The sequence below is a fragment of the Prinia subflava genome, chromosome 12, assembly GCF_021018805.1.
Source record: "Prinia subflava isolate CZ2003 ecotype Zambia chromosome 12, Cam_Psub_1.2, whole genome shotgun sequence".
Lineage (NCBI taxonomy): Eukaryota > Metazoa > Chordata > Aves > Passeriformes > Cisticolidae > Prinia > Prinia subflava.
Genome location: NC_086258.1, coordinates 12,490,241 through 12,512,380, shown reverse-complemented (window position 1 = coordinate 12,512,380; position 22,140 = coordinate 12,490,241). Strand labels below are relative to the sequence as shown.

At 63.9% G+C, this 22,140-nt stretch overlaps 1 protein-coding gene across 1 annotated transcript in view; it reads right to left on the bottom strand.

The window, feature by feature from the left end:
- The window catches only part of SDK2 (sidekick cell adhesion molecule 2), a 45,003-nt gene that overhangs the window by 6,210 nt on the left and 16,653 nt on the right, over nucleotides 1-22,140 (bottom strand). Inside the window, exons 2-34 of the mRNA XM_063409557.1 lie at nucleotides 19,864-20,023; nucleotides 12,079-12,185; nucleotides 11,022-11,169; nucleotides 10,163-10,296; nucleotides 9,163-9,274; nucleotides 8,737-8,927; nucleotides 8,375-8,458; nucleotides 8,111-8,305; nucleotides 7,868-7,984; nucleotides 7,598-7,765; nucleotides 7,325-7,427; nucleotides 6,936-7,112; nucleotides 6,720-6,856; nucleotides 6,400-6,547; nucleotides 6,191-6,331; nucleotides 5,927-6,108; nucleotides 5,595-5,710; nucleotides 4,753-4,948; nucleotides 4,525-4,623; nucleotides 4,127-4,318; nucleotides 3,914-4,035; nucleotides 3,727-3,836; nucleotides 3,439-3,589; nucleotides 3,094-3,331; nucleotides 2,903-3,018; nucleotides 2,599-2,788; nucleotides 2,323-2,421; nucleotides 1,849-2,043; nucleotides 1,570-1,771; nucleotides 1,308-1,411; nucleotides 1,122-1,192; nucleotides 880-1,006; nucleotides 163-219 (exon numbers count right to left, since the gene is read on the bottom strand). Of these exons, the coding sequence (XP_063265627.1) occupies nucleotides 163-219; nucleotides 880-1,006; nucleotides 1,122-1,192; nucleotides 1,308-1,411; nucleotides 1,570-1,771; nucleotides 1,849-2,043; nucleotides 2,323-2,421; nucleotides 2,599-2,788; nucleotides 2,903-3,018; nucleotides 3,094-3,331; nucleotides 3,439-3,589; nucleotides 3,727-3,836; nucleotides 3,914-4,035; nucleotides 4,127-4,318; nucleotides 4,525-4,623; nucleotides 4,753-4,948; nucleotides 5,595-5,710; nucleotides 5,927-6,108; nucleotides 6,191-6,331; nucleotides 6,400-6,547; nucleotides 6,720-6,856; nucleotides 6,936-7,112; nucleotides 7,325-7,427; nucleotides 7,598-7,765; nucleotides 7,868-7,984; nucleotides 8,111-8,305; nucleotides 8,375-8,458; nucleotides 8,737-8,927; nucleotides 9,163-9,274; nucleotides 10,163-10,296; nucleotides 11,022-11,169; nucleotides 12,079-12,185; nucleotides 19,864-20,023 (4,689 nt within the window). The remainder of the gene's footprint in view (nucleotides 1-162; nucleotides 220-879; nucleotides 1,007-1,121; nucleotides 1,193-1,307; nucleotides 1,412-1,569; nucleotides 1,772-1,848; nucleotides 2,044-2,322; nucleotides 2,422-2,598; nucleotides 2,789-2,902; nucleotides 3,019-3,093; nucleotides 3,332-3,438; nucleotides 3,590-3,726; nucleotides 3,837-3,913; nucleotides 4,036-4,126; nucleotides 4,319-4,524; nucleotides 4,624-4,752; nucleotides 4,949-5,594; nucleotides 5,711-5,926; nucleotides 6,109-6,190; nucleotides 6,332-6,399; nucleotides 6,548-6,719; nucleotides 6,857-6,935; nucleotides 7,113-7,324; nucleotides 7,428-7,597; nucleotides 7,766-7,867; nucleotides 7,985-8,110; nucleotides 8,306-8,374; nucleotides 8,459-8,736; nucleotides 8,928-9,162; nucleotides 9,275-10,162; nucleotides 10,297-11,021; nucleotides 11,170-12,078; nucleotides 12,186-19,863; nucleotides 20,024-22,140) is intronic.

The window sequence follows — 22,140 nt, the reverse complement described above, 5'->3', positions numbered from 1 at the left end:
CCCCGCTACCCCCGGGGGGCCTGGCAGAGCCCCCCCTTTGTTGGGAAGGAGGGGAGGTCCCCAAGGACCAGCTGGAGGGGATGGGCAGAGGGGTCCCAGCTCACCCTGCAGTGCAGGGACACACGGGGGTGGCAGTGGGGGACACAGGGGGTGGTCACTTACTGTCCAGCTCGTACTGGGTGAGGGACACCTCGCTGAGGTTGTGCACGGCATAGACGGCTGGGCAGGAGAGCAGGCGGGGGTTAGTGCAGGGCAGGGGTGGGCTCCGGCCTCTGAGTCCCCACCCCGACACAGCCCCCACCCCAGCAGGGACCCTGGCACCCCCTGCAAGGGCCCTGGCACCCCCTGCAAGGGCCCTGGCACCCCCAGGTGCCAACGGGGCTGCCACAGCATGGAGAAGCCTTTCCATCCTCCAGCCCCATCCCCTGAGTTTGGGGCTCAAACGAGCCAGGTTTGCACACTGGAGTCTCCACAGAGGACAAGGCCACGTCCTGTCTTGTGCTCTGCCCTTGTCACTCGTGTCCCTGCTGCCCCCAGAGTGGATGTGACCCTGTCCCTACAGGACAGCAGCACACCTGGACACACAGCAGGATGTCACACAGCCTGTGCTGGGTGCAAACACCTGTGTTCAGTTCAGGTTTGTGGACACCTCAGCCACGGGGACACAGTGGGACAGAGGCAGTGACAACACAAAAGGATGGGAGGGGGCACAGAGCTGGTGGCACAAGCGAGCTGGTTACAGCTCCAGGGGGCACAGCCTGACCCTGGTACCCGGCAGATGCTGGGGAGCACAGGATGCTGCAGTGCCCAGATCCCCACCTTCCACCCCCAGGTCCCCCCAGCCCCGTCCCCAGGGCCGGAGGGGCCGTGGGCACTCACGGGTGAGCTCGGCCCAGCTGGCGCCGGGGTGGCGCAGGGCAAAGCCCCGCAGGCTGTCGTACACCAGCTCCCGGTACCGCAGCCGGAACCCCAGCAGGATCCCGTTGATCTTGTCCTCAGCCGGGGGCTGCAAGGGCAGGGAGGGAAGGCAGTCAGAGGCTGCTCTGATCCAGGGCTCCCCAGCACCCTGAGGTGCCACCCGGTGCTCCTCGGTGCCCAAGGCGGGGCAGAGGGGGCGGTACCTGCCAGCGGATGAGCACCGACGTGGTGGTGTGGGGAGTGATGGAGAGGATGGTGGGAGCCTCCTCAGGGGCTGTGGGGCAGAAGAGGGCGGTGAGGCTCCGGGGGTGCCCAGGGCAAAGGAGGGACTCCCTTGGGCACGGGGGTGCCCGCTGGGTGCCCGCTGTCCCTGCCCCAGGGGTGCTGACCCGCCTGCAGGGTGGTGAGCGACTCCGACTCCTCGCTGTACTCGCTGTCCCCGATGTCATTTGTCGCCTTCACACGGAACTTGTAGGAGGTGAAGGGTTTCAGCCTGCAGGGAGCAGAGCGGGATGGGGACGGGGCAGCCAGCGGGCCGCCCCCGAGCCGCCCTCCCTCCTGCCAGGCATCGCTCCGAGCCTCGTACCATGAGCTGGGGAAACTGAGGCACCACCCGAAGCATCATCACCCGCCGCGTCCCCAGCCCCTCACCTGTCCACGACGAAGGCGGTGGCGTTGTGGCTGGCGGGGGCGGAGTGCAGAGCCCACTCGCCGTCGGGCAGCTCCCGGCTCTGCACGGTGTAGTAGCGCACGGGGGAGAGGCCGTCGCTGCCCGGCTCCCAGGACAGCAGCACGCTCCGGGCCCGCACCTCCTCCTGCTGCGCCAGCGGCTTCCCGGGGGGCTGCGGCCGGGCTGGGGAAGGCGAGGGGCTGCGAGCACTGCGGGGGCACCGCCAGCCCCCCGCCGCCGCCCGGGCCCCCCATCGTTACCTCTCTTCTCGGTGGTGACCACCAGGGCTTCGGCCGCCTCGCCCCAGCCCTTGCGGGTCTGCGCGGTGACACGGAACAGGTAGGTGGCCTCGGGCTGGAGGCCGGTGGCCGTGAACTGCCGGGCGCTGGCTTCCAGCACCTCCACGGCGGCCGCGGTCACGGCCGAGGTGTTGAGGCGGTGGCTGACCTGGTAGGCTGCGGGGAGGGAGCGCGGTGGTGGCACTGGGGAGGGGACACCAGCCTGGGCCCCTCCCCGTGCCGCCCCCTCCGTCCCAAACCTGCTCAAGGGGGAGCTCACACCCAGCCCGGGACCAGCATCCGAGCTGGGAACTTCACCCCTGAGAGCTCCGAGATGCTCTGGGCATCCCAGGGAGCTGCTCCCTGCCTCCTCACGCCAGCCCCTGCTCCCGTGGGACCTCTGCATCCCTCTGCAGAGCATCCCAGTGCGGCTCGCCCGGGATGCTCCCCACATACCCAGGATGACGCCGTTGGGAGCTGCCGGCGGCTGCCAGATGAGCCGCACCAGGGTGGTCCTCACTTCGGGAAAGAGGAGCCCCACGGGGGGCCCGGGCACTGCGGGGAGAGAGATTGGAGTGGCTGGGGAGTGGGGAAAAGTGCCAGATCCCAACCCCTGGGAATGGGAGCCCTGGGTGTCCTGGGCTGGGGGAGAGGGGTCGCCCCAGAGAACAGGGATAGGGTGGGATTAGGCACCCAGGGGGGACCCCAGCCCACCCAGGTGCTGTCACCCACCGTCATCCAGCGTCCTCTCGAGGACAGGAGGCCGGCTGGGGACACCATCGCCGATCCTGGTGAAGGCCAGCACCCGGATCTCGTACAGGGTGTACTTGGCCAGCCCGGTGAGCTGGGCACTGCGGGAGGCATTGCCCTCCGCCAGCCAGAACTGGGCACGGGCCTCCGAGCCCTTCTCCTTGTACAGCACCTGCAACACGGCCCGTGTGACACACAGGGCACAGCTCCCGGGGGTGGCACAGCTGGGGACCCCGCAGGGTGATCCCACCAGGGAAAGTCGTGCTGCCCGTGGGCAGGAGCTCACCTTGTAGCCCAGGATGAGCCCGTTGCAGTCAGCCTCGGGAATGTCACTCCATCGGACCATCAGGCTGCTGGAGGAGGTGGCCACTGCTGACACATTGCCGGGGCCAGAGGAGGGGACTGGAGGGGACAACAGAGAGGCTCAGGGGCTGGCCTGGCCGAGGGGGTGCCCAGTGCCCAGGTGGGCAGCGGTACCTGACTCCCGGGTGCGTCCCAGCACCGCAGGGCTCCAGGGCCCGGAGCCGATGGCGTTGAAGGCCTGGACCTGAACCCGGTACTCGGTCCACTCCTCCAGGTCCTCGATGGTGAATTCCCGCTCCACGCGGTCACGGATCACCTGCAGCGCCGGCTGCCCCCGCCCGTCCGCCCGCGCGTACCGGATCCTGTACCCCACCGAGTCGGGGTTCCCGTTGTACTCCTGCTCCAGGAGGGGCTGGCAGGGATGGGCACTGTCACTCCTGATGTCCCACGGCCCCCCCAGCCCCATCCCCCTTCAGCCCGTGCAGGCACAGACCCCCCTGACCCCCGGCCCTCCCTCACCATCCAGCGCAGCCACAGGCTGGTCTCGCTGGCCGTCCTCAGGGTGACATTGGCAGGGGCCATGTCCGGGGGGGCTTGGAGGGTCTGGATCCTCCGGGAGGGCAGGCTGGGGGGGCTGGTGCCCACGATGTTCACCTGCCGCATGCGGAAACTGGGAGAGGAGAGGGGGTCACGGTGTGGGGCAGGAGGGCTCCGGTCTCTCGGGGAGGACAATGAGGGGGGTCACAGTGGGGGACAAAAGGGCTCCATTCCCTGGGGATGGCACCATGGCACTGCCCTGGCACTCGCCTGTAGTAGGTGTAGGGCTTCAGGTTGGGCACCTCCATGGAGCGGGTGTCGGGCTCGTTGGCCAGCTGGTGCACGAGCCCCCACTGCCCAGCCTCGCCGTTCTGGCCCACCTGTGGGATGGCAGGGGGTGAGCGGGGTGAGCTGCCCCCAAAAGCCCCCTGACCCCCCTTCCCGAGCCACCCTGTACCTGTGCCTCCACCTGCCAGCGGGAGATGGAGGTTTTGCCGTCGTAACCCGGGCGGAACTGGATGGTGACGGAGCGGGGGCCGATGTTGGAGATGCCCAGGTTGGTGGGGGCACCGGGGAGCTCTGTGGGGACAGAGGGCAGGGTGGGTGGCACCCGCTGCTTCCCCCCAGCACCCTGCACAGCCCTCCAGCACCCCAACCCCACCATGCTCACCTGGGGGGACCCCCGAGGAGATGGTGGAGGAGGAGAGCTGTCCCTGTCCCTTGGAGGTCATGGCGGCCACCTCGATGGTGTAGGTGGTGAGGGCGGTGAGGCCGGTGACGCGGTACTCCAGGGTGACGTTGGGCAGGTAATGTGTCACCCGCGTGTTGGTGCGGTTGTACTCCTCCCACGAGATCCGGTAGCCTGGAACGCACCCCCCGTGTCACCCCTGCACGGCCCAACCCCAGGGGATGTGTGGGGGACAGGACAGGGGGAGACACTGCGGGGTGGGAATGGGACAGGAAAAGGGGGAGACGCTGTGGGGTGGGAATGGGACAGGAAAAGGGGGAGATGCTGTGGGGTGGGAAAGGGACCGATGATGGAGCCAGTACCTGCTGGTGCTCCCTTACCCGTCAGGATTCCGTTCTTCTCCAGCGGCTCCTGCCAGCTGACCTTCAGGGATGTGTCCAGGATGTCACTGAAGCTGAGGTGTCCCACGGGGCCAGGCACTGCCCAAAGACACCCAGACTCAGCGCCCCAGCCCAGGAGCTCTCAGCACCCACGGGACCCCCGCGAGGAGCAGGCGGGGAGGGGGCTCGGGCAGGGCCCATCCCGCGGGGGTCGGAGCCTCCCCGTACCGTCCTCGTGGGTGCGCACCAGCTGCGGGGGGCTGCGCGGGCCGTCCCCGGGCGTGGTGAAGCACAGCACCGACGTGAAGTACTCGGCGAACTTGCGCAGCCCCGCCACATAGCCCACGTGGACGCTGTCCTGGAAGTTGGGGCGCACTGTCACCACCGTGGCCTCGTCCTCGTGCTCCGGCTCCCACGCGATGAGCTGCGGGAAAAGGGGGACCAGGATGAAGATTCCCGGCGCTGCGGCCACGCCACACCCGTGCCACAAACGCTGCCCTCCTCTTGTTAATTCAGCGTTGATTAACGATCAATTAATGGCGAGGGGAGCAGCCGATGCCTGTGCCAGCGCTGTTTATGGAGCTGTGATTAACTCCATCAATAACGCGCGGGATCCCCCTCGCCCGCATCCAGGAGGGATGGCTGGGCATTTAATTGGTATTGTGCAAGATAGCCTCCAGCAACTTAATTAAACACTAATTAGGCCCTAAAAATACTAATCAAAAATACTAAGTGGCATTTAATAAGAATGTTAAATATCCTACTCACGCTGGTTATCTCATCCAGCGGCAATTAAATTCCCGAACTTCTTTCGAGTGGATTAAGACACAAGTTTAATGTTTTAATTCAATTTCATTAATGTAAATTTGAATTAATTGCAATTTGGAATTAATTACAGAGCATGTGAGACTCCGAGCCCATGCAAGTGTTAAATAACAGTAAATATTATTTTAACAGTCAGGAGAGATCCAATTAAAACCCAGGATCTCGGAGAGGAGGAGCCAAGACAGTTTGTGAAGGTTGACCAAGTTTTCCCCACAAGCTGTTCTGGTTTTGGGGACCACCCTCACCTTGTAGCCCTGGTTGATGCCGTTGATGAACTGCGGGCTGGGCGGGTTCCAGGTGAAGCGGATGGTGGTGGAGTTGGTGGCCTCAGCCTGCACATTCCCTGGAGGCACCGTGGGCACTGCCAGGATGAAGGGACAGCTCACAGGGACAGCTCCAGGAGGTCCCCTCCATCAGCTGGGTGCCAACCCCAGATCACCCCTGCCCAGCACATCCCGGTTCCCCTGGAGCCTCCACACACATCCTCCTGCCTCCCACCCCACCACCCCAATGGCACCTTCTGCTGCTGTTGGGGTGCCCACCAAGCCCCTGCCCACCCCTGCCTGTCCCTGCCTACCTCCCTGCAGGGTCCACTCTGTCACCTTCATGCTGTAGACCCCCAGGCCGGCGCTGTTGTAGGCGGCCACCTCGATCTCGTAGTTGGTCCAGATGATGAGGTCCTCCAGGAGGAGGTTGTTGACCTCGGCGTTGGTGATGTTCTTGAACTGGTAGCCCACGGGCAGCCCGGCCAGGCAGTACCTGGGGACCGGGAGCCATCAGAGCTGCCACTGTCCCCTCCAACACCAGGTTTGGGACCCTTGGGCACCCCCCTGGCACCCACCGGATGATGTAGCCCTTGAGGACCCCGTTCTGGTGGCTCTCAGGGGGCGGCTGCCACTGGATCATGATGGACTGGTTGGTGCGGCCGCTGGCGATGACGTTCTGGGGGGGTGCAGAGGGCGGCTCCTCGGGCAGAGACACCCTGCAGGGACAGGGCAGGGTCAGCACCCAGGGCCAGCAGCCCCCCCAGGACCCCCAGCCGGGACTCACCTCTCCGTGTCCTTGCTGAACTGTCCCCTGCCCACGTCATTCACAGCACACAGGCGGAACTGGTAGGAGCGAGCGGGGACCAAGCCCCGCACTGTCACCGATGTCACCTCAGGGTCCACGCTGGCCAGCAGCACAGTCCAGGGCGCGTCTGGGGGAAGAGGGGACAGCAGGGTGGGGACCTGACCTGCAGGGCACTGAGGTCCCCTGCCCAGCTGACGAGTCCTGGGGTCCCCAAGCTCCTTGTGGCATTCCCTGCACCAGGGTGACGCTGGGGACTTCTCCCAGTGCCAGCGGTGCTGGGGGTGGGGGCAGCCCCTTACTGTTCTCGGAGACCTCCACGACGTAGCGGAGCAGGGGGCTGTTGCCGTCGAAGGGCTTGGCCCAGGTGAGGTTGATGGCCCGTTTCTCCTGCGGGCTCAGGGCGGCCACGGGGCTCTCGGGGGCGTGGGGGAGCTGCCTGGACAGGGGGGTTAGGGAGGGAAGTGGGGGGCACAGCCCCAGGCAGGGGTTGCCGGCGGGATGAGGGGGGGTCTCACCGGACACGGAGGTGGGCGCTGCGAGAGTCGTTGCCCCCAGCCGAGATCACCTTGCAGGTGTAGGTGCCGATGTCACCAGACCAGGTCTGGGAGATGTGCAGGGTGCCCACCTCGTCCAGGCGCACGCGGGGGCCGCTCTCGGGGCCCAGCGGTGCCCCGTCCTTCTCCCAGACGTACCTGTGCCGGGGGGACCCAGGTGTGCTGGTGCTCTGCAGCCCCAGTGAGCAGAGGGGACCGGGGGCTCCCGGCCGCAGGGCACCAGGTGGCACTGCAGGACCACCAGCGCGGGGCTGAGCAGGAGGACCCCCCATCTCCCTCCCCAGGACAGAGGTGACAGCAGCCAGGTCGGCAGCTCAGGTGTGCCTGGGGTCCCCAACCCTCTCCCTCACCTGACGTCCACGCTGGGGTCATGGGTGACCCCGCAGCTCATGACAGCCTTGGTGCCCTTGATGACGCTCTGGTCCTGTGGGGGGTCCGTGATCCGTGTCCTTGCTGTGGGGGGACACAATGAACCACCAGCACTGCGGGGGTGGCACCGGCAGGGACAGCCCCCGTTTGCACCCCCAAAACCCAGCGCCCGTCCCCGGAGAGCTCCATCCCCCACCACCCAGGGTCCCTCCCTGCCAGCTGCGGGTGACACGGGCCCGCCATGCGTCCCTTACCCCACACCACCAGGTCTGCGGAGGCCTCGTCCACGCCGCGGGAGTTGGTGGCCAGGCAGGTGTAGGTGCCGGCGTCGGGCAGGTGCGCGGGGCTCACCAGGAGACTGCCCGACTCCAGCAGGGTGAAGCGCGGCAGCTGCACCGAGCCGCTGGCCAGGACCCGCTCCCCTGGGGACACAGCGCAGCCCCGTCAGTGCCACGGCCACCGCTGTGGCGGTCACCGAGCCCCACGGCAGGGCTCGGAGGGCAGGCTGGTCCCCGGCCCTTCACCTTTCTGCCAGGTGATGGCCGGGCGCGGCGCCCCTGAGGTCTCGCAGTTGAGGATGACGGACATGCCATCGATCACCGTGCTGTCCTGGGGACCCCGCGTGATGTTGGGGGCGATGCCTGTGGGGCACAGAGAGCCCCCCGTGAATTCCCTCCCTGTGCCCAGCCTGGACCTGACCCAGGATTTCCTGGGGTCCCTGAGCCCCCTGCGGGACCCATCCAGGGCAGAGGGGGGCTGGCACCTACTGGTCACGGCCAGGTACGTGGTGGTCTGCACCTCGCCGGCCGCGTTGCGGGCGAAGCACTGGAACATTCCGGTGTCATCGGGGGCCAGCGCGCTGATCTGCAGGCTGCCGTCCTCCAGCAGCTGGAAGCGGGACAGCTTCTCCAGGTGCAGGAGGGCAGCATCCTTGTACCAGGCCATCTCGGGAGGGGGGACACCTGCAGGGACACAGCCACGTCAGGCACGGCGTGGCGGCGGCACGAGGAGGGTGCCGGGGAGCAGCTCACCCTTGGCTTGGCAGGGGATGGCCACCACCTTCTCCATCTCGGCCGTGATGTGCCTCTCCGGCTCCCTGACGAACTGTGGGGGCTCTGCCAAGGGAACCGGGAAATAGGAACAGGGACAGAGCCTCTCCCCAGGGTCCTTGGGCTGGCCAGTGCCCCTCCTGTCACCTCCCATCCCAGCCCCGGGGCTGAGCCTGCCCCAGCTCATGGCAGGCGTGGTCTGGGCTCGGGCAGGAGCTCACCCAGCACGGCCAGGAGCTCACCCAGCATGGCCAGGAGCTCACCCAGCACGGCCAGGAGCTCACCCAGCACGGCCAGGAGCTCACCCAGCACGGGCAGGGAAGTGTCCACGGGCAGGAGCTCACCCAGCACAGACAGGTAGGCGCCGGCAGTCACGGCGGGGACGCTGCTGCTGCGCAGCACAGCCTCGCACTCGTAGAAGCCGCTGTCGCTCAGAGTGGGGTGCAGGATGGTCAGCCGGCGGCTGTAGTCGCTGATCCCGCTGGACACGGGCGTCCCGTCCTTCTTCCAGATGATGTGCAGCTTGATCAGCGGCCTGGGGGGCCAGGGCTGTGTCAAGAGCCAGCTCCAGCTGCCCTGGAGGATCCCAGCTCCAGCTGCCCTGGAGGATCCCAGCTCCCTCCGTCCCACAGGACTTAGGTGGGAAAGGAACTCACTCCATTGCACAGGTTCCAGGAGTGTGGTGGGAACAGATCTAGGGAAACCCAGCCCTGAGGCTGGGCAATGCCAACAGGGAGATTCCCCATCCCAGTCCTCACCCCACGGCTCACCTGGCATTGGCCACACACTCCATGGTCACCTCCGAGGTCCCGGCCACCACGCTGGTGTTCCTGGGTGGGACAATGATGGTGGGTGCGATGGGATCAGCCGGGCCACCCACGTCTGGGGAGAAGGAGGCCAGAGGGACAGCCATGAGCACCCCCTGCCCACCCTGGGGTGTCCCCAGAGAGGGCACCCAAATCCCCGGTTGCTCAGCTAGGAGGAGACAAAGGTGACAAGGACCCGATGCCATGCTGGTGGCATCAGGGTGCCTTCCTAGGTGTCCCTATGCTGTGTCCTCCTGTGGGAGCCCCGGCACGCCCGGGCAGGGCTGCCAGGCTGGTGGCAGCAGGGAGGAGGGAGCAGCGAGTCCATAAAGCAAAATGATGGCAACAATAAAAAACCCTCATGTAGGCGCTGTAAAAACGCGATCGGCTCGAAAGCTGCTGATAGAGCTGAATCCATAAACAGGGGCTCCGGGATGTTTATGGCGCTCCAGGACACCAGAGAGGGAAAACAGATTAATGGGGATTGGACACAGAGCCCGCCACAGGCAGGGATAGCCCATCCTAGCCCTGTGCAGCAGCACGAGGGGAGATGGGGAGAGTGTGACAGGACTGATGTCACTCCAGGGCATGTCCCACGGGATGGGCTGTCACCACCCAAACGGTTTGAGGACCTTTGAAAGTCCTGGAGGACCCAAAGGAACTGGAGGGATGAAGCCACAGGGACAGGCCCCAGGCAGGGGCTGCTCCAGAGCACCAGAAGCTGACAGGGGGACATGGACAGGGTGGAAGAGGCTGTCCACAGAGTGACACTGCCCATCCCAGGGCACAGCCGGGTGCAGCTGGAGCAGGAGCTCTGCCTGTGACACACCAGCGCCTGCAGCACCGCCACGGGCACCTAAATAAATCCTGAGGCAGCCGAACTGTTAAGTCAGCAGAAGCCGGAGCCTCCGAAGAGATTTACTGCAAATGAAATTTGGGGGAGAGGCAGGGCCCCCACACTCACTGGCCACGGTCAGGGTGATGGGCTGGCTGGTCTTGTTGTCACCATTCTTGTCATTCACCGCCTGCACGTAGTAACGCCCCGCGTCCGGGGCCACCGTGGACAGGATGACCAGGGTGTTCTCCAGCGTGATGGCTCTGCGGGAGGAGAGTGGTGGGAGTGAACACATCGAGCTGGGACCCTCGCCCCCCACCCAGCACCCTCACCTGCCTGGGGGCACCCCCATGGGACCCCCAGGCTCCCCCACACCTGCCCCAGGCGCCAAGCCCATGATGGGGGGACCAAGCCCTGCACCCCTCTGTCCAAGCAGAGCCCACAGGTAGATGCATATTCCTAGGATTTCTCCCTTTTTTTTTTTCTTTTTTCATTTTTTACTTAATGGAACAATCTAATCTGATGGAAACATAAAATGCTGTGGGGAGTATGTTTTTTTACTATTAAATATGAGATAAAGGAGTTTTATCTCCTCAATCCCGCTTTGCAAATCGAAAGGAGACCAGTTCAATTCCTGCATAATGGGGGTTACAAATTCAATTCCTGCAGGCTGTGGCTGCCAGGGCTCCGGCAGCACCTGGACCTGCCACAGCTCCGTGGGGACACCTGGCACACGGGTGTGTGCCGTGCTTGGCTCTATCCCACCCTCTCCCCCACCCTCCTCCCTCCTGTTTTCATTTTTTGTTAAGAAATCCCTCTCTCTGGTGACAAACACAGCCATTAGTCACCGAGCGCGTCCCTGGCTTTCAGCTCGATGCGCTCGGGATGTTGGTTAAACACCCTCAGTGTGGGGGACAAGGGGGAAATGCACCCCCCGGGATGCTGGGGGGCTCCAGGGGGATCCCAGGGGGCTCCCGGGGGTGCTCACATGCGGCTGCTGGGGGAGATCTTCCTCCCGTCGCGGAACCAGGTGACCTGGGGCTGCGGGAAGCTGGCGATGCGCGGCGCGCGGATGACGGCCGCCTCCCCGTGGGACACGCTCTGCTGCGCCTCGCTGTCCTCGAAGCTCCCCATGTCTGCACAACGGGGGGAGAACCGTGACGGGGCTGGGGGTGCGCCCCGGGGCCCAGCAGGGTGGGGTTTGAGGGGTGGGCTCCCCCGGGGATGGTGCAGGGGGGCTGCTCCTGGTCCCCTCCTTGGCGGTGGTGGCTTGGCTGGCTCAGGGTGTGGGGGTGGCTCAGATCCCACCGGCTGCTCCTGCTGATCCATCCCTGCCTCATCACCCTTGTGCTGGGTCAGGGACCCCTGTCCAGCTGTCCCCCACCACAGAGAGGCTGCAGCCACATCAGGAAGGGCCCAGGCCCGGGGCTCCCCAGCTTCTCTCCGTTCCCCATCCCATTTCCCAGTGCCAGGAGCATCCCAGCATGACCCCGACTCCAGGGACAGAGCGAGGCACAGCCGCCTCCATCCCCCCCTGCCATTCCCACAGCAGTTGTGGGAGACTGAGGGAAGTGGGGGCCATGGAGGAGGGAAGTGGGACAGGGGATTTTTATTGACTTCCTTAATTGCTGTAATTAAAAACATGTAAAGAATCCTTTTTTAACGACTTCGCCATTATCATTAGTTGTTAGCGCAGCTGCCTTATTAATTTCTCATTATCCTTCTGATTTGTCACTGCTCCTCTGGAGGTGTTTAAGGGGATGGGATTGGGGGTATCCCGGAGGCAAGGGGTGACAGAGAGGGACAGGGCCCTTCGGGGGACAGAGCCACCATCTCAGGCCTCAGCACTCTCATGTCCTCCTTAAATCTCAGGATTTCCCCACCAACATCACCCCAGGGATGCTCCAATGTCCCTGCCAGTGTCACCCCAGAGATGCTGCAGGCTTGCATGTGCTGGCCACGAGTGGCACCAGCACCAGAGCTGTCCCACAGCACCGGGAGCTGAGTGTCCCCGTGCGGTCCCCACGGAGCAGGACGTCACTTACAGGCCACCTGCACCTCAGTCTGGCGCTGCAGCAGGGCTCCCATGCGGTTGCGGACGATGCAGCGGTAGAAGCCGGCGTGGGTGCGGTCCAGCGAGGTGATCATGTACCTGAGGGAGGGGTATCAGCAGTGAGGGGACATCCCTGTCCCTGTCACAGCCCCCAGAGAGGCTGCAGGCCCTGCACACTCTCCTGATTTACTGCACCCATGCCAGGAGCTCCTTCTCCCCGAGGAGCTGCTGCTGGAGGTGCGTGCACTGCATGGATGTGCGTGGCCACGCAGGCGTGACGTGTGTGCAGGCTGGGGGGACACCCCAGTGTCCCTCACTGCCACACTGGGACCCGTGGCCACCCACACTGGAGGTGCTTCCACCGTGCCCAGGCCAGTGACTGTCACCGTCCCGGTGCACGAGCTGGGCCCGGGGACCCTGAGCCCTGTCCCAGCCCCACAGTGACACTGCGGGCTGCTGGTGTCACCAGGCCCGGAGCTGAGAGCGGCACTGCTCCCATGAACCCCGGCTGAGCCCCCTTATCACCCCCACGCCTGCTCTTATCAGCAGCCAGCGCCAGCAGCCGGTGAGGAGATAAAGGAAATCACCACATCTCCACTCGGCCACCCCCGAGCATCGCCAAGATCCCCAAGCCGGACCTGCTGCCACCAGAGCTCCCCGGGCAGTCCCCAGCCCCGGAGCTCCTGTTCTGTCCCCTCAGAACAGACGGGGGAGCCTCCGGGGGCTGCAGCATCGCCGTCCCCGACGGGGAGCGCTGCGAGATAACGCAGAGAGGGAATAAATAAAGCAAGCTCAGCCCTCCTAGCCCAAAATCTAATCTTGCGTTAAAACCCGCCGCGGGCTCTTTCAGCAGAGCTTTGTTTGTTCTTCTGAGAACTGAGCGTAAATTAAACTTTCATAAGACCTGAGGAGCGCGTTCGCCGTGCCGGGAGTGCAGTGGGGCCCCGCGCCCACCTCCCCGCACGGGAGAGGGGACAGGGGACACAGAGCTCCCCCCTCGCCCGGCGGGGATGGGGCGGGCAGGGAGGGACACCAAACCCGCGGTGACACCCGCCCAGCCGCCCACCCAGGCGGCGTGCCGGGGTCACCCGTCCCCGCGGGAGGAGGGAGGGTGCCCTTTGGGAACGAGTCCTTGAGTGTCACGGCTGATATTTAAAAATGCTCCCCAGAGGCTTTAAATAAGATATTTCAATTCCACGGAGCTGTCAGGAACGGCTGCAGACGCCAGGAATAATGGGCCCGCTCTCCTTGCGGTGTCCTCGTTAATAAATCACACCGTGACTCCCGAACACACGCACGCCCACGGATGGACGGGTGGACGGACACACAGCATCCAGGGAGACACGTGTGTCCCCAACCAGATCCGTGTCCTCGCTGCCGTGTCCCCTCCAGACCCTCATTCCAGGGGACAATGCAAAGCCACCAGCGCTGGCACAGCCCGAGGGACCCAAAGCGGGTCACAGGGAGCACCTTCCGTGCACAGCCCTGGCAGCGCCGTGTCCCCGCGGGCAGGACAGCTCGGTGGCACAGGGAGCCTTGTCCTGGCAGCGCCGTGTCCCCGCGGGCAGGACAGCTGGGTGGCACAGGGAGCCTTGTCCTGGCAGCGCCGTGTCCCCGCGAGCAGGACAGCTCGGTGGCACAGGGGGCCTTGTCCCCCAGCCCAGGACGCTCCAGCAGACCCAGCTAAGGGGGCCTGGGCCCCACACTCGGGAGCTGGAGGAGTGATTGAAGCAGCAGCGCTTCCACACACACCTCAGCAGCTGAAAATAGCCCGGAGAAAGGAAATCAATTCCCGGCGCAGCCCAGCCCGCAGTCATCAACAAACCAGCACAGACTTTGTTCTCTCCCGCTCGCCTTCCACCGAGGCTTTTATCCAAGACCGCTCAGATTCGATTTCCTTCCCCCACCGCACCTGGCTGGAAGGGGAATTGATTTCACCCCAATGTCACCCTCCTGTCACGCCCTCACGGGACACGTGCTGCAGGCAGGAGGGGTGGATGTCACCCCACTCATCCCCCCCGTCTGTGCCACAGCTTCATGGCCAGGGGTTCCAGGCCCGTTGTTCCGTGCCAGGCAGCAGCGCCTGCAGCCGGGACCGATCCCAGTGCCCCGGCCGGGAGCCTCTGTCCATCCACCCCCACTCCTGCCGGGACAGAGGTGAAGCTGGCCCAGCTCCTGGCACAGCCCTCGCTGCTGACTCTGCCGTTCCAGGGGTTTGTTTGGCTTCTCCGTGAAGACAGAGGTTGACAGGGCATCGTCCGTGGGGAAAAGCCCTTCCAGAGCGAGCGCTGACCCACACTGCTCCGGCAGGAAGCGGCTGCATCCCACTCGGCCCCGGGGTCAGGAGCGGCTCCGCGGGCAGGAGCCCCGTGCCAGGGGACCGCGGGTTTGCAGCAGCAGCTTTGGCACCGGATCTGTCTGACAGATGGGATGTTGGGAATGACAACCTGTCTGTCCATCCGTCCATCCCTCCCTGATCCCATCGGCAGGGCAGGGCAGGGCAGGGCAGGGCGCAGCAGCGTGCCCAGCCCTCCCCGTGCCGCCCCCGCGTCCCGCAGGGCTGTCCCCATCGCCGTGCCCCAGCCCCGGCTGCTGCCGCCGCTCTGTTATTGTAGGGTTGCTGAGGAGCGTGGGGCTGACGCTGCCGAATTATTCTTAGATTGAGGGGGTGGAGAAGGGCCGGGAAAAGCAGCAGCCAAAGGATTTGATCCATCAAATTGAAAGCCAGAAGAGCGCAGGAATCTGTGAGGTTCTTCCAATGCCGCCCCAGTAACAGCAACAGCTGGATCGGATTTGGGATGGAAACACACTGGCACAGTCCCCTTTGATTAATATCCTGTATAATGACTAATTAATTCTGGAGGGGACGTGTGTTTGAACAGTTACTGTGGGATAATGGAATGTCAAGTGAGCATTAAAACACACTTAGCAGAGGTTTAACGACTCGAAGCATCCGAGCGGGTGTCCCGGCCCCTGCGCCGGGCCAGCGCTCGATGAGGCTGTGAGCGCCCCCCTGGAGCTCCATCAGCCCCGCTTAACGGGAGGTGAGATCTCAATTAGCTCCCGGTTGGAAGGGACTCTCTGCATCCACGTGGCAGCTGCCTCTCCTCCTGCCCGGAGTTTTTTCCCTCGGCCGCGGGAATTGTGCGGGCGCCGGCAGCCCCGTAAATCGCTGCCTCAATTGGCCCTGCCAGAACAATGAGCCATTTAATAATTAATGCCCGTGTATTAATCAGCCTCCTTCCTGCAGAGCGGGGACGGAGCGAGCCTCGCTCCGTGCTGCGGCATCCGGAGGGCTTTGGTGCATTGCAAACCACCAGCTTGGCCACCTCCCAGCTCCGCTGGCATCTCCTGCTCCCAAACTTCCCCGTCCTCTCCAGCGCGGCTCCCGAGCCCCTCTAAGATCCCAGCAAGGAGATTTCTCCTCTGCCAGCCTAGCAGTGCCTCCTGCCAGCCCCGACCCTGCTGTGATTCACTGGCACCGCTGCCCTGTGCCCACAGCTCCTCATGCCAACATTCAAGGGTCCCCCCAGTTCCCAACAAGGCACAGAGACAGGCAGGAGCCTTCCAAGCAGGAGCATTCCCAGGAAAACCTCCCCCCATGCTGCCCACCCTCCTCACCAGCACTTCTGGGGCTTTGCCACTTGTGGTGATGCCAAAAGTGCCAACAGGCCAGGCTGGAGCCACAAGAACCAGGAACGCCCTGCTGGGCTCCCACCCAGCCTGGATGCAACCCTGCAGCTCCCACTAATTAACTCATTGCATGGTAATTAGCTCCCCAAGGCAGAGGGATGGGCTTCACACCTGGGCTGGCAAAGGGTTGGGCCCACCAGAGCAGGGATGTGAGCAGCAGCCCAGGCTGAGATTCCAGCAGGAATCCGGGGATGATCCACCCCGCTTGCCCCAGGTCTGGGATTTTCAGAGGCTCCTGGCTCCATATTTTACATAATTTGGGGACAAACTCTGGGCATCAAACATTTGGGATCCTCACCAGGCCATAAGGGCACGGCAGAGTCCTGTGTCTGCAGCCAGTTGTGTCTCTGCACCCCAAAACAGCCCAGCAAGGAGCAGGGGTTGAAAGAGCCCCAAATCTGCCCCAAATCTGCCCCAAATCTCAGTGAGCCCACGCAGAAAGGCTCCTGGAAGGAGATGGAGATGGATCAGAGACACCACGTGCTGGAAAACCACCCCAGGGCTGGCATGGGGTGGCACGGGGAGGCTCAGCTGTGCCAGCCCTGCTTGGCTGGCAGGAGCTGGGGCACAGCCAGCCGGAGTCGGAGATGGAATTAGACTTTTCCAAGCTCCAGCAAAGGGGATTTGGGCTCTTGAGAGGAGGCAGGGAATCCTTCAGTAGCTGCTGGACTGCTGCACCAGCTGTGGAGGCCATGAGGAGAGGCACGAGGGCTGATTTAGGAGCAGGAAGATGCATCCGTACGGATGGGAGTCTGTCCAGAGGTAATCTATGTGTAAGGTAATTTCCGAAGGCAGCAGGACTCGATGCAGCCTTTAATAGGACAATCTCATGTGATAAATTACCAGACCCAACTAATCTGCATGTTAAATTTCTTGTATGAGAAATAAATATCCTCAATTCACCAGAGAAGCGCTTTCCTTGCGAGGATTTCATTAAAGACATCAAGCTGCCTGATTTGCATGTTATGATTCCTCATACGAGCAGCTCCGGAGAGCGCGCCCAGAGCCCGGCACTGGAGACACCCTGCAGGGAAAAACAGGGCCCAGCAGGGCCAGGGCAGCCAGGTGTGCTCTGCCACCCAGCCTGCTGTCACCTCAGTGGCATCGGAGGGGTGCCACTGCAATGTCCCCAGAGCGGGAGGCAGCAGGGGTCCCATGGTGCCTCCTGCACCCCCTGGCAGCAGCAGGGAATGGAAGGAGCAAGGGGAGGGGGAGGCAGGGGGTCCCTGACCCATTCCAGCCACCAGGGACGTTCCTGGGGTCACAGCTCTGTGGGCACCAGAGCCAGGCTGATCCCGGACCCCCACAGTCCCCAGGGATGCTCCCAAGGGATGTCTCTACACACACACACACACACAGAGCCACGCTGCTGCTCAGTCCCTCGGGGGTCCCTCATCCTGCTCCATCCCCTGGGATCCTCCTGAGGGAAGACAGCTCTGCATGCGTGTGGAACCAAGCTGGGCTGCTCCCCTCCCCAGGGATGCTCCGGGGGATGGCTCCATGATCACACACGAGCCAGGCTGCTGCTGCCCGATCTCTCACATTCCCCAGGGATGGCTCCCGAGGGGCTGACTCCACCACACAGCCCCAGGCGGGTCCCCGCTCCTCCTGGAGCCCCTCATCACACCCAATCCCCAGGGGCGCTCCTCGGGGAGGTCGGCTCCGAGTGCTCTTGGAGCCGAGTGATCCCTCCGCGCTGCCCAGGGATGCTCCCGGGGATCAGCTCCAGCAGAGGCCCCGCCGTGCCCTGCCCGCCTCGGGCCGAGCCCGCTGCCCGCCCGGCCCTCGGAGCCGCTCCGGTGGCTGCGGAACCGCTGCGGGAAGGAAAGGAAAGGGAGGTCGCCATGGAAACGCTGCCAAACTGGGAGAGCGGCTCCTTCCCTGGAAACGCGGCGTGAGCTCCTCCGACCACCGGCGAGCACCGAGGGGGCGGGGGACAGCGAGCCCCTGCCCACAGCCCCCCAAAACGGGGGAAATGCTCACGAGCATTTCACCGCAGCCGGCAGTGCCCGGGGGATGCCCTGCTCGGGAGAGTGGTGAGGATGAGGAGGATGGAATGCTCGGAGACACAGCCAGGCTGGGAACCGCGAGGTGAAGCCACCAAGCCTTGTTGGGATCACGAGGAGATGCCACCAAGCCCAGCCAGTCCCTGGGCACAGCCCCCGGCAGAACATTGTCCTCTCCAAAGCCTCCTCATGGGCACAGCCAGGCTCTGGGGAGTGTCCTCCTGTCCCTGCACCGGGGGACACTCGGCAGCACTGAGCTGGGAGGGACTGGTGCACCCCAAAGCCCTCGCCCACGGCACCGATGCACCCAGAGCCATCCCCGGCCCCACATGGCCAAGAACATCCCTGAGCCTCCCCGGCCATCAGCACCAGCCCTCCTCTCTCCAAGGATTACTCTGTTTCTAAACTCGTTAACTTTTAATTACAACCTTCCCACTGCCTGAGCGGGCTGGCTCCGCGCCACCGACAGCTCTATTAAAATTCAATTTCTGCCCATCATAACTAATTTTGGTCCTTCGCCTTCTCACCAGCAGCCTCCAGTGCCAGGCAAGACAGCCAAAGCCTCATCTCCACTCTCTAAATCCCCACGGAGCCGCGGGCAGAGCCAAGGGATGCTGGCAGGCTCCAGGGGAGCCCAGCAGGGATTTGCACGGTGGCTCCCCTGCTCCATTGGCTGCGCTGGGTTTGTTTGGGCTTTCCCCACGTGTTGGTTTGGTTGGTTTCTCACTTCCTCCCTTTTATCCTTTCTGCCTGGGTGCTGGAGCTGGGGGCTGAGGGCTCCAATGGAGGGGAGTCACCTTGGAGCAGGCATGCAAGGATGCAGGGATGCAGGGATGCAGGGATGCAGGGATGCAGGGATGCAGGGATGGAGGGATGCAGAGATGCAGGGGTGTGGAGCTGCCAGTCATCCCAGAGCACAGACACCACTGCTGGGTTCTTTCCTACTCAAGGGTCAACTGAGGCACGGACCAAACCCAGGAGAAATTCAGGAAAAGGAGTCAGAATCCCTATTCTGGGTTTGAGGTGACCCCAGGCACTCCAGCCCACTCTCAGAGCAGAGGTGGACCCGGGATCAGGGTCCTGGCTCCTTTCTCCTGCCTGGGAAAGAGCTGCACTCCTGACAGGAGGGACCTGTGGGAATCGTGGGGCTCAACAGGTCCCTGAACTTCCACACCATGGCAAGGGACAAGGGTGTCCCACAGGGCCCCCAGCCCTCAGCCAGGGACTCAGGGCATTGCAGAGCTGCAGCCACCACGGCTCAGGAGGGGACAGTCCCCAGGGTCCCCAGGGAGGGCCGGGGCTCCAGGATCCCAGCAGGGCACACAACGTCCCCCAGCCGCTCTCTCTGCGTTCCCGGCATCCCGGAGCAGCCCCGCGTTGCTACAGCAACACGAAGCCTTTGGATTCGATGCCTGGAAAAGGGGAACGGCTTGTCTCGACCTGAATTATTGATTAAAACAGAGAGGATGACACACACACACTCAGAGGAGATGGCAAGAGGTGCCCGCCTTGATTTACAGGCTGTCCCCAAGGGGCTGCAGTAGCTGTGTGCCAGGCTCGGTTGGCACATGGGGCGGGACCTGGGCACCCTCTCACACCAGCCTGCCCTGCCCCTTCCTGGCCTGGCTGCTCCCAGGGAGCCACGGGCGGGCTGTGATCCGCAGCCCGGTGTTGAGGTGTTAATCCGCTTGTGCAAACACCTCGTCCCCGGTGTTGACCTGCTTAAGCTCCCGTTTGCTCTGCAAACAGAGCCGGCAGCTCCCGGGCTGCCAAGGGCTGCCTCCGTGCCGCCTCCCAGGATGGCAGCCCTGGCACGGGCACCCGCCAGGGACCAGCAGGACGGGCGGGATTTGCCACGGATGCTCAGGAAGGCTCAGAATCCCAGAGTCACTGAGGCTGGAGAAGAGAGACCTCCAAGGTCATCGCATCTGAGCCGTGCCCAATCCCCACATTGTCCCTAGCCCTGAGCTCTGAGTGCCACCTCCGGTTTTCCTTGGACACCTGCGGGGATGGGGACTCCAAACCATCCCTGGGCAGCCCCTGCTGTCCCTGGGCAGCCCCTGCCGATCCAGACTCACCGGTACTCCAGGGAGAACTTGGTGAGCTCCCGGCTGTTGTGCAGCCACTTGAACTCCAGGGGCCAGCTGCCCTCGGCCATGCAGGTGAGCACCAGCCTGTTCCCCTCCAGGTGCACCTGGCTCCGCACCGGCTCCGTCTTGAAGTACGGGGAGACATCGTCTGTGGAGAGAGGGGGGAGAGGGATCAGGGCCCCACATCCTGCCGGCCCCATGGACCACTCAGCACTGCTGCCCTGCCCTCGGCAGGGCATGGAACAAAACAGTCCTTAAGGCCCCCTTCCAACACAAACCATTCCATGATTCCCTTGGCATCGCCACCACCCCGCAGCCACCTCCCCCTCCGTGCCCCAGCCGGGCCCCCCAGCCCCCTTCCCTGTCCCTTGTCCCTCCCTGAGCCATTCCAGCAGCCCATCCACCAGGGCTCAGCCCGCTGCAGGTTTATCTAAGCTGCTTCTTTGCTTTATTCCCGGCTCCCTTTGTAGCATCTCCGAGCTTTTAACTCGGGGGGTGAAGGGGCGGAGGGGCTGCGAGCGGAGCGAGGCAGAACCACTTACTCCTCTCCTGTTTTATTTGCTAAGTAAAACTATAAATCGAACCACACAGCTCCATTTTCTGCTTAACAAATGGAAGCCCTTTTACTTCAAAGGCACATTCATATTCCCCAGCAGCTTTCAAGTGCACGTTCAATCACAGCTCTGGGTTTTTTCTTTGGGGTAGGGCTTTGCTTTCTTGTCTGCTGGAGCTGCATTCCTGCCGTGGATCCCCGTGCCGTGAGCGGCGCCGAGGCAGTGCCCACCACCCTGGGGCTGTGACAGGAGTTTGTGGGAGCTCAGAGGCACCCAAGGACACCCCCAGAGCTGCACTGGGGGTCCCTCTCCTCAGTCCTGGCTCCTGCACACCCACATGGAAATGCCCAGTGGATTTACACCCTCCCGCCTGGCACAGGGGTGGGCACGGTGGTGCTGGATGCCAGGTGAGTCATTAGGAAGGGAAGGAGCAGCTTGTGGCTTGTTAATTTAATCTTCCTCTCTGACCTTCAGCAGCGCCGGCTGGAAGGGGCAGCCCTCACTCCTCCCTGCCTCAGATCCGGGATGGATCCGGACATTGGAGCATCAGGGCAGGGCAGCCCAGCGTGTCCCGGGTGGCACAGGGGCACAGCGGTGCCCACCGGCAGCTCGGTGCCCTGGCTGTGGGGTTTGGCACCACTGCTGCCAGCCCAACCCACGGCCTGGGGAGCTCACGGCAGCCCTGCAGCCCTCAGGGTGCCCCAGGAGTGGGGACACAGGAGCCACAGGGCTCGCAGGGACATCCCAGTGCAGGACCTGTGTCACCTGTGCACGGCGGTGGCCCCACGTGTCCCCACCACGGCGTGGCAGAGCGTGACCCGCAAGGCCGGGACTTCGCCCACGCCACGCCGGGGCCTCTGGGATTACGGCAGTGCCCAGATGGGGCCGTGGCACAGCCAGATGGCAGCTCTGGATCCAACACCTCCTGCATGACACCGGGAAATGAGCCATGAACCTGCCTGGGGCCCACTGGGCGCGATGCAGCTGCAGGGAGGACGCAGGCACTGCCCGAGGGGCTGATCCCAGGGAGTGCTGATCCCTCAGGAGCACCAGGCTGCACTGCCGGGGCCAGCCTGGCACTCCATGGCACAGTGGGACTGAGACCTGGCATGCCCAATGCATCCCCTGCACCCAGCCAGTGCCCAGTGCCTGGGCAGCACCTGGGACGTGCCCTGGAGGTGTTTGGGAAGCGTTTGGGAATTGTCTGGGAAGCGTTTGGGAAGCGTTTGGGAAGCGGGGTGCTGCCGGCGCACCTTCCCCTGGGCCCGCCCGCCGTTTGCATCCATCCTAATTTGATTTTAAGCAGCTAAGGCTCATCACGCTTTGAAGCGCCCGAGCCATCTGTTCTGCATTAAGGGGTGAAAAACGGCGCAGAGGAGGAGAGGCGGCTCCTAATTCCGCACGGATCGTTCCGAGGTGATCCGCCCGCGGAGGTCACGGCGGCCGCCCCCGCCCGGAGCCTCCCCTGCCCCCGGAAAGGCGAACCCACCCCAAACGCGGCAGGGATGGGGGTCCTGGGGGCCCCCTGGGAGGGTGAAGGTGGCACTGAGCTCGAGTGGAATCCTCCTCATCCTCGTGGGAGCCCCGTGCCCCTCCAAGGAGCCCAACCCAGCGCCAGGGGTGGCTGGAGGAGAGGAGGGATCCGGGGAGGGGAGTGTGCCTCATGAATTCCAACATCTCCAGAGAGGCCTCCAGGGACAGGAGCAGGCGT